Source organism: Semicossyphus pulcher, unplaced genomic scaffold (assembly GCF_022749685.1).
Source record: "Semicossyphus pulcher isolate SPU_LCO1_2020_fin unplaced genomic scaffold, fSemPul1.0.p SCAF_24, whole genome shotgun sequence".
NCBI lineage: Eukaryota > Metazoa > Chordata > Actinopteri > Labriformes > Labridae > Semicossyphus > Semicossyphus pulcher.
Genome location: NW_027211698.1, coordinates 10,229,668 through 10,240,056, shown reverse-complemented (window position 1 = coordinate 10,240,056; position 10,389 = coordinate 10,229,668). Strand labels below are relative to the sequence as shown.

The 10,389-nt window shown below is 43.0% G+C and overlaps 1 protein-coding gene across 2 annotated transcripts; it reads left to right on the top strand.

Annotated features, from left to right (window-relative positions):
* The first annotated feature begins 2,321 nt into the window (after window positions 1-2,321).
* Window positions 2,322-10,022, top strand: LOC138603446 (chloride intracellular channel protein 4). Of its 2 annotated transcripts, XM_069675230.1 has the most exons (7): window positions 2,322-2,369; window positions 6,992-7,015; window positions 8,063-8,172; window positions 8,461-8,586; window positions 8,750-8,856; window positions 9,437-9,618; window positions 9,720-10,022. In XM_069675230.1, the coding sequence occupies exons 1-7, from the start codon at window positions 2,322-2,324 to the stop codon at window positions 9,879-9,881; spliced, it is 759 nt and encodes a 252-aa protein (XP_069531331.1). In that variant the 3' UTR covers window positions 9,882-10,022. The 2 variants fall into 2 exon arrangements, with proteins under 2 accessions (XP_069531331.1, XP_069531332.1); XM_069675231.1 differs by lacking the exon at window positions 2,322-2,369 and having other exon boundaries at window positions 6,953-7,015; window positions 9,443-9,618.
* The last annotated feature ends 367 nt before the right edge of the window (window positions 10,023-10,389 follow it).

The window sequence follows — 10,389 nt, the reverse complement described above, 5'->3', positions numbered from 1 at the left end:
TTGTTACTTGCTGTCCACATAGACTTACCAAGTGTAGTTGTGAACTGTGTTGTGTGTTGTGAATAGTTTCCATGTTGTTTCCACTTGTGACTTAAAGCTTGTAAACACACCGACTTTCCAATGTGGTAGGATTACGTAAAGGCAGGATTAGTATTGTTAATAAAACAATTTTTAACAATAATATTTGCAAGATACAATATTGATGACAACTGATAACGAAGATAAATATTTTACTTGTTTTGATGATAATTATTCTGACTGAATGACAAGCCGGTATCAAACTGGCTGAAGACATAAAGGACAATTTAGGTATAAATTCCCCAAAGAAATGCCTTTTGTTACAAATATAAAGATAACAAAGTTTCTGATCATTACGCATTGCTTGAAATAAAAAGATTATTCTTCTGTTATGGTTAGTGCTGTTATTGAGCAACAGCATTGTGCCATAATGTGTCCCTTTTGCTGTCTGGTGTAGGTTATGTGTGTAATGGAATGGGACTGTGTGTATGTGAGTGTGTGTGCAAAAGGAACTTCACCTCAAGTGGTGCTAGTCCCTGGGTGGCAGAGGGGTTTAAGCTCCAGGTCATGTGGAGATCAGCGTCCCTTTAATCCTCTGGGGAGAGAGAGAGAGAGAGAGAGAGAGAGAGAGAGAGAGAGAGAGAGAGAGAGAGAGAGAGAGGGAGAGCGAGAGAAAGACGCAGATTGTATTTATTGATGTCTAACTCTGCTTAAGGTGCAGTGCTAATTCCAGAGCCTCATAGCCACAAGCGAAGTGTAAAAAGAGTGTGTACTTAAGACTCTAAACTTGACGACAACTGGATAATATCTCGAGATCTTTGGACGTAGCATCTCAGAATCTGGATTTTTTTTTTCAATTGGAAGTTCCTGGGAATCCTACAGGTCTTGTACAAACTTCAGAACTTTGCTTAGATAAACTTTGGTGCCATTGTGGACATTCATCCTTCATAAAGTATCTTGGGAGCTATTACGGGATTTGAGTCCTCTTGTAAACATTGCAACACCTCCTATAGTCAGTCTCTATCCTTCCATCGTAACATCAAAGGCGCTGTGAGACATCTTTGGATTTTTCCTGTCATACTGGCGTCATTAAAGAGGTAGGAATTCCTTTTGGAACTGCAATCTTAATAACTCCAAAATCCGCATTTGACCATTCTGGATTACTTGACCCATTCGACAAACAAGGAATCTTGTGGAATTGCGAACGGATCCAGGAAAGTAAGTGTAAAATCATTTCCTCCAATTTTTCCAAATGGCTCATCGCCCAAACCCAGCCCTGTCAAAAGGTGCCGTTTTCCACAGCCAGCTACGTATTCGTACACACCTGGATACCCAAAGAGGAATGGATGTAGAGGAGGCAGAAGAGGAAGATGATGACGTTGAAATTGCTGAGGAGGTAGGGGAGGATGTCTTGATGATGGAAGAAGCAGGAGAGGCGCAAGAAGTAGAAGAAAGCAGAGAGAACAGGAGGATTATCCCAGTGGCCCTGTTATCAAATGGAGTCATGAGAGAGGAGGAGGCAGGGGCTGAAAGCTCAGAAGACAACGGGGAGGAAGGACTAGAAGTGGCGTTGGAAGAGCTTGAATTGATAGATGATCAGGCAAGAGTGAAAGAGGGTGAAGGCAAGTCAAAAGACACAAAGCCAGTGATGGTAAATCAATATCACTTTTCGCCATTGATAACAATCAGAAAAGGTCGAGTACAGATACTAGACAGCACAGACGAAGATGAAGATAACGATAATGTACAAGAAGCAGTGATAGCAAGTCCAGAAACAAGGATAAGGAGGGATAAGACTAATGACAGAGGCAATGGGTTGAATGAATACCGGGTAGTGTCAATAACTGATGTTGCTGGGCATATTCAGAACCAGGACACTCTTGTCAAAGAGCCAGAGGAGGCTAAAATATTGTCTACATATGACACAAGCAAAGCAAATATTGTTAGCCTACCCACTGGTGTTGAGTTGGCAGGAAACATTGTGAGCCCTGTAACCATGAGGAAAAAAGAGCAAGTCATTCAAGATGATATATGCCAAGCCTCGATTGTCCAAGACAATTGCATTCCCTTCGATGCGTTTGGTACCAGCAAAGTTGGAGTCAATCAGACCAATCAATTCATCAGAGAGAATGAAGATAAGATCAAAAACATTGATGAGAAGGACAACTCAAAATTCAGCAAACAGGGAGTTGAGTCCATTAATAGTAACATCACATGGCAACACGAGGTTCCCAGAGAGGCAAAAGTTGAGGATGAGGGAACCAAGAAGTTTTTGGAAAGGGCAAATTCTGCCTCTGATGATGATGGCAAAGACTTGGCCTTTGTGCCATCTGCAGAGAAGGTACAGACAGAGATTGGGATTGAGAATGCGAGGATGGTAGAGATCAATAGGAAGGAGCGAGAGGAAGAGTATATGCGACAGGTCGGGGTTAATGCCCTAGCAAAGATCGATAGGGAAAGACAGAGAGTGGAAGAGGTGAGGAGGACGGGTGATAATGTTAGAAAGTCAGTGGGCGAGGACGAGTATCAGAAGATAGCTCAAGTTGAAACCCTGGATAAGGTAGATCTTCCAGAACCAGTTAAGCAGAGTGTGTTTGAGGCACCTTTAGAAACACAGCAAGATGATGATTTCGAACAGGTAGAGGAGGCCTTTGAGCTTGAGGAAGAGAGCGAAGTGGAACCCGGGAACCTTGAGGAAGACGTCTCAATGGTGGAGAATGAGTCCACAACAGAGGAGGGAGGTGATTTGCAAGAGCATCCCTCGCAGCTCCTCAAAGAAGCAGGGACAGACTGGGGAGAAAACATGGATTTAAGAGAACCGGCCCTTGTAGAGGACGAAAAGGGAGGAAGAGCAGAAGTAAAAATGGAGGAAGAGGTGGAGTTTGCAGAAGAGCCCGTGACTGTTTTGGATGATGAGATTGAAGAGGTATACGACAACCCGAGAAAAGAAATTGAAGAACAAAGTCCTGCCACCACATCAGCTCCTTCTAAAGACACAACAATCAAGACAAAGTATGAAAGGGAGAATGATGAGGAACAAGGACGGTTAGAGATGGATGAGAAGCCAAAAGGTGACAACAGAGAGGTAGAGCTGGATACAAATGAAAGAGTTCAAGGACTAACGAAAGCAATGGAGAATGGCATCTTGTGTAATGAGCTACTGCCACTGGGGAACGAAGAATTGGGCACACCAAGACTGCTGTCAACCAGAAGAAAAGATACTGACTGGATTAAAAAAGATAAACCCAAGGAAGAGAGAGTAACAAAGGTGAAAGACTGGAGGAAAGAACTGAGGCCTGTGAAAAAAGATGCCTGGCAAGCCGAGAGGGGAAGAAAGGAATTGGCGAGGGAGGCAAAATCACCAGATAGGAAAAGATCCTCAAGGAAGTTGGACTGGATAAAAGAGCTGAAGTCAGTAATCAAGGATGAAACCCTGGCCAGAACCAAAAAGAGGGACGAACAGGTGAAGAAAAAGCGAGTGGTGCTTTTGGAGGATGGCCAATCGTACACCCCCCAGCAAGAGCAGATGACAGAGGAGAAGAGTGAGGAGGTTAAACTGGTTTCTCGTAAGAAGGTGGAGAGCCCTCTGCCTTTACACATGAACAACAAAACACCCCCAGACCAGGACTACGAGATCGCCCTCTATGTCAAGGTAATGAACCATAGATCCAATGCATACTGTATGTCCAACCTCAGTTAATTACTCTTAATAAACACAGAAAAAAAAGGGTTCCTCCATGGTTCCTTGGTCAAGGTAACAGACCATAACGGTTTGATGGTTCTAGCATTTCCCTGGATTGAGCTGCATCTATAATGACTGAAACCAAGAGCCATAGCAGCGGGTGTAGAAGACAAAACTCTCAGGTGACAACTGACAATCCAACCCTTTATCACAGCCCTTACCTTCTCCTATAGACCTTCATTGTACCTTTCAGTGGCTGTTTGCATGTCGCTTGGAGAACCTGCTCTAAGTAATGAAGTATGAAGACAGAGAAAGCGTGCTTGGGGTGGAACTTAGGAACTTCGGCCAGGAGACTGTGGTGAAACCAAAAGTTGATGTTTTCTCTAGCCTTAATCGCACGTTAGACAGGAATAAAACAGAAATAACTGGGTGCATGTAGGGATACCTTGTGCGTCCGAATGAGACGCCAAAGGGGTTAGCAGAACCCGGTATCCGACAACCTGGGATGAGAACAAGTTTGGCCAAAGGGAGCCAGCAGAGCTGTGTCAACTGCAACAGTGGCAGTGGACCTGTTTTCGGGCACTAGAAGCCCAAATGCGAGCCTGTGGAGGTCCATTCATGGCTGCCTTACTTGGGCTAATTTGGGCTGCTCCAAATAGCAGCAAATGGAAAGTACTGAATCAGTTAACTTGGAACAGTTTTTGGAGTACCATTCATTAGTAGATTAGCATGACTCTGGAAAACACAAACACAGGATTTAGACTGCTGTTGAATCAAGCCACTTTGGCTACGGGGGTATGGACATGAGCCCAGGCAGTCCCGTGGCATGCCGACTGGTGAAAAAACCAACAGCAAAGCACTGGACTAGGAAAGTCACTGTAACCTCTAGCAAGAAAAGGCAAGACAATACAAAAGCACCTTTATCCTTTCATTTTGGCCCAAACTTAATCCAGCTAAAGACTTAATTTTTGTTGTGTACTTTGGCCAGTACTCTGGACAGAAACAGTATATCAGAACAAGTGAAAATCAGGTAGTTACAAATCCGGTGTGATGTGGTTTTCTTTGGCATTGATGCTGTCCTTATTGGCACATAATCTTGTGTGTGCGATATAGAGAGGAAGAGCAAGTGAGAGAGAAGCCCCATCTTGATCTGCTGCCTTATCCCATTAAGACAGTGATTTCCTAATCCACCAGGCATGGTAGCCTATTGCCTCATGCATGCAATCCAAAGGCTGTGTACACAATACTAGAAACACACTGTAATAGTTGATTAGAAAGGTGACCTTTGTAAAGCTTATATCAGTGCTTAGTCCACCTCCTAAACATGAGTGCTTAACCATAACTAATGATGTATGTGTCATCTAAATCTGCACACACATAGAGGTCAGTTATGCTCTACAGCTCAGCAGCGCATTCCCAACTGAGGGGGGAATAAAAGGGCAGCCTTCTGGCGGCCAGCAGAGAGGTTTAACGACAAGAAAAAATGCACTAATATCTGAGCCCTGCTTCACATGTGCACACAAAAAGCTCGTTCTCCGTGGGAGCTCAGAGTCAAACAATGGCTTCCTTTGTCAGGGGCTCTGTTGGCAGCACAGGCTGAGGTAGATGGAAAAAATCACAGGAAGGCTCAAGCATTGTGTAGCTGCATCTGAGAAACACAGGTTAGACCTGCTTCACCTCATATGAGACAATGAAAACAACCATTCCAAAATAGCTTGATTACAGTACACAAGTATTTTGATTCGTCATTAAATAGCGTCCTTTCTGTCATTGCCATGTGTTACACTCAGGAGCCAGCTTTAGGGCTGCAATGCCTGAATGCTGCAGCCAGAAGCATGCAGGGTTAATCTCTACATTCTCACTCTGTAAGCTGATTAGCCTGCTGTTTTTTGGGGGTTTTTTTGCTGACCGCTCTGGGAGCAGTGTGGCTGGAAAGAACACATACATACATATGTGTGCAAAGTTTAATTCGAGGGAATTGTTTGATTAAACTCAAGGTCTACAATAATGATTTAAGCTACTTTACACCTAATGGTATTACACTTCTTCCTGGTCTCTCTGAAGCGTCTCTATTTTATTGCAGCTCTTTACTTTCTCCTGATTAACTCTGATGTATCCTGAAAAAGATTTTGGCTTCTGCCTAGACACACAGATTTACAAATGTCAGCAGCTTCAAGTGTCATTTATCCAGCTCGGAAATAAAATAGCAGAAACAAAAGAGGAATCTCATCTGCGGTGGGTGTGAAAAAGATCTTTCCGTCCCTGCTGCGACACAAGTTCACACTGGATTCATTGTGTGCGTTCGTGATGGAGCACAGATTCCACTGCCGCCCACTGCTCGGAAAAGTGAAGGAACTCTTAAAGCTGCTCTGAGCCTCCAAACTTCACACTAACGCTGACCCCATATCAGATCGTGACATTTAGGTAATCTTAAACCCCAGTCACAGCAGAAAACGAACAGTCTAAGTCTCATGGCGAACTTGCTAGAAGCTTGGTGACAAGGCCAGCTGATGAATTTAGCAGCTAACACAAAGGAAGCTAGCGCTATTTAGTCGCCATATCGCTCTGAACTTTTTTAAATATTTTCTCTGCTCTTTGACCTTTGACATTCACTCTAACCCAAGGCATTTTGTTAATGGGGATGTGGACAGGTTGGGGAAAAAGCTAGTTAGCTAGGTTTAGGTTAGCTAGCTTATTAACTTAGTTGCTAACAGACAACACACCATCTTTAAAATATGGCTGGCTAAACACAGTCAGTGTATTACAGGATTTCAGTAGATATTCTGTGATATCACATGTTGAATATAGCTGCTGGCCAAATTCAGCACTTCAAGAGCAGCACCAGAAGTGTAACCACACGGACCCTTACCAAAACATCGACCAAATAATGCTTAGCTTTCTCTGTGAACCAGTCCCCCCCCCGCCCCTACAATGTGATAAATATCCAAGCAGACACACATCTTCCCTTGAGACTGTGTTTACTATTTGTTCTGACAAAGAGTGATTGTGTGTGGACACACTGACATACCAGAGAAAGCACCAAAAAAAAACAAGCAGTCCGAGGAGCAGGCAGATGGACAAATAGTCAAATGGACGAAGAGAAAGACATGAGGCTGGATTTTTGACAGGATTTCTATTATGGATTATAGCGTATTAGAGAAGAAGCCCTACTTTTCGCATTTGTTGAAGGCTACTGGAGCAGTCTTTTGAGTGTTTTTAACCCACTTGGAATAATGAACTAGGTTGTCCAACATGTCTTTGTATGACACTGCAGTTAAAAAATTGGGCTTTCCTTCCATTGAGCTGTTTGTTAAGGTAAGCGGTGCTGTAAACTTTTACAGATTCTTACCTAATTAGGGGTGGGACAAAATATTGATACGGCAATATATCGCTGTCATGACTCCCCTTGAATTTGGACTCACCGTGACTCCTTGCGGTGGTGCTTATGACATGAATGAGGATAACGTGAACGGAAATATATTGGCAGGAAAAGAAGTTAATCAGATATTGTGATGTATCATTATGATAGATAATATCGCAGAATCGCTGTATCGTGATATCATCGTTGTCGGGGGCCACGTATCGTGTATCCTATTGTGAGGTACCCTGCGATTTCCACCCCATAGCTAATTATATTCACAAGGGCTATGACTAGTCATCGTCAAAGCTTTCGACTGATTATTTTTACAGTACCCATGCGTGGCCAATTTTAACCCTCTTTTACCTTTGGTTTGGTCTCCACCATCTCCACCATCGAGCATTTTGGAGTGTACATCTCAAAGTGGAACAAGCGGATAGAGTTTGTCCATGGGGTGGTCCCTTCCTTGTTGATGGCCTTTGAAACGTAACCAGTGTATGCTGAGAGTGGCTTTTGAGCCATCAGTGGTTAGTACACTTAGTAATGGATTAGCTAGCTAGAAGTAGTGCTAGCTCGGCTGACCCATCTCTACTTGCTGACCACTGACATCCTCTCCTGAGTCTTTACAGTGTACTTTCAAGGACTTTAACCTTCTCTTAAAGTGATCTCAAGGTTATGAGGCTTGTGCTAAATTTCTTCCAGTCATTAAGTGTTGTTTTAAGTGCTAATGGATCCGACTGATTAAAGGATTTCAATCTACTACAGGTTGATGCGCTTAGCTAAGCTTATTTTATCATTCACTCTGCATGCGTTAGTTACAGAATCTGCAGGCTTTGTTCCCCAGTGCATAAATGTGAAGTAACATTAGCGCCTACACAACAATACGATCTTGGGTGTATGTGTTTAATGAATGCAGACACATTTCCGTGTATCATAAATGCAATGTTTCTGTCAATGGCTTTGTGAGGCTGTACTTTCCTTACTGTGCGTCCGTGTGTGTGCAGGCGGGAAGTGACGGGGAAAGCATTGGTAACTGTCCATTCTCCCAGAGGCTCTTTATGATCCTGTGGCTTAAAGGAGTCATCTTCAACGTCACCACTGTGGACCTCAAACGGTAATATGCTGCACGTCACATAGTCTTAAACTGAATGCGGTTCTATCTTTAGATTGCAGCCCTTTATGCTTCTTGTTCGCAGTTGAATGCAGTTTGGCCTTAGGGCAGAGCATTGAGCGAAAAGCTTTTATGCTCTGTTATTTCAACCAGAATGACTTTCTGTACATTCACATTCATGTGAAACAGAAAGTATGTCATGTAATTCTGCTTCAGTATCTGTGGAAAGAGGAGAAAAATTCTGTTTCCTTTTTGAGTGTCTACGTAACATATCTCGCTTTGTGTCGACAGGAAGCCGGCCGACCTGCAGGACCTCGCTCCGGGAACCAACCCTCCTTTTGTGACATTTAATGGCGAGGTCAAGGTCGACGTTAACATGATAGAGGAGTTCCTGGAGGAAAACCTTACCCCACCACGGTGCGGAAGCACACACTGACATAACGCACACGAAAATTCACATTAATATGAATTAATCGCACAAAGGGGGCTTAAAGTGGGATTTCCTTATATACCTATGGCAAAAAAAAAAAAAGACTTCAGGGGGTGTTCACTTGACTTTCTAATGTGCTTTTAACACCAGCTATCCCAAACTGGCTCCCAAACATGCAGAGGCCAACACAGCTGGCATCGACGTGTTTGCCAAGTTCTCAGCTTACATCAAAAATTCGCGGAAAGACGTCAACGAAGGTAAGAGGGAGAGAAAGAGAGTATTGTACTGAGAAATATGGAAAGCTAAGCGTTTTCTACCAACATTACACTGCAATCACAAAAGACGCGACTTTCTTGCGGATTGCTTTGAACTAAATGCGCACAGCAACAATGCTAACATGCTAGCATGCTTACACTTGAGAATTAGTGCTAATAACAAGGTGATAATCCATCAAATAGTTGAGCTATTTCACTCCGGCCGCACTGCTAGCTTAGCCAAAAGATTTGATAAGTCCTTTGCACTGAAAGTCTGACATAGTTTTCTACTAGCTAACAAACATAACAGAGCATTTAGCAGCTAAATAGCCAAACATTATTCTCAGTAGTTGGTGGAGACTAAAACGGAGCTAAAAGAATGGATATTGGACATCCCATAGGTGGACACCAGCACGTCTTATAATGAATGCTAACGTTGCTCCGTTTGTTGTGTGCGTCAATTTACTAACACATTCAACATATCAACTTAATAAGCCGAAAAACGTTGGCCTGGTTGAGGCAAGAGATTGAGGCCATCAAATTATCACTACTACTGTTTCTCTCTGTATCCTACCAACTTCAGGTTTAGAGAAAGCCTTGCTAAAGTCTCTCAAGCGTCTTGATGAGTTCCTGAGGACTCCCATGTCTGAGGAGATCGATGCTAACGCCACAGGAGACGTGCCCGAGTCCTCCAGGTGCTTCCTAGACGGGTCTGAGCTCACCCTGGCCGACTGCAACCTGCTGCCTAAACTACACATCCTCAAGGTTCATTCACAATTTTGAGAATATCTTTGACTGCTACATGAACATAACCAATGGTCACAACTCATGTAATCTAACTCCTGCTCAATTATTATTGTTTGCAGATTGTAGCCAAGAAATACCGTGGCTTTGAGATCCCAGCAGAGATGACGGGGGTGTGGAGGTACTTGAACAGCGCCTATAAGAGGGAGGAGTTCACCAGAACCTGTCCGGCTGAGAAGGAGATTCAATTTGCTTATCTGGATGTTGCAAAACGAATCAAATAAGAGGAAGAGCTGGGGGGAAAAAGGACAGAGTAGAGAACAAGATAAAAAGTAAACTGTGATAAAAAGTAAACAGGAAATAGGCCAAACTGATACTAAACATCCATCAACTCCTTCATAAGTTTGATATCTCTGCATCAGCTGATTACCTGTGTGCATGTGTGTAAATGCGTGTGCTCTCACAGGTTGGGTTGCATCGTCATAACTTGATTATAATCCTTTTTAAAGTAATGATTACCAGTTACTAGAAGTCTTAATCTGAATTAATTTATGATTTCTTTGTTTTGTTTTTCCACTTTTGAGACGACGGCAGGAAGTTCACTGCAGAGACTAAATAAGTAGAACAATGAGAATTATTGTTGAGAATTAGCAACCTATTAGTCTTTTTTTTGGCACAGATCATCAGGTCTATAAACAGGGCTTCAATTTTACAACCTTTCCAATATAAATATACACTGAAATTTGCAACTCAAACTTAATGTTGATTGTTAACATTTCAATGAATTACAGA

Bases quoted from the DNA above. Each gene is read 5' to 3' on its own strand.
- LOC138603446 (XM_069675230.1), top strand. From the start codon at position 2,322: ATGGCAAAGACTTGGCCTTTGTGCCATCTGCAGAGAAGGTACAGACAG. The intron at 2,370-6,991 runs AGATTGGGATTG...AAATTGGGCTTT, and splicing joins TGCAGAGAAGGTACAGACAG to CCTTCCATTGAGCTGTTTGT. The intron at 8,857-9,436 runs GTAAGAGGGAGA...TACCAACTTCAG, and splicing joins GCGGAAAGACGTCAACGAAG to GTTTAGAGAAAGCCTTGCTA.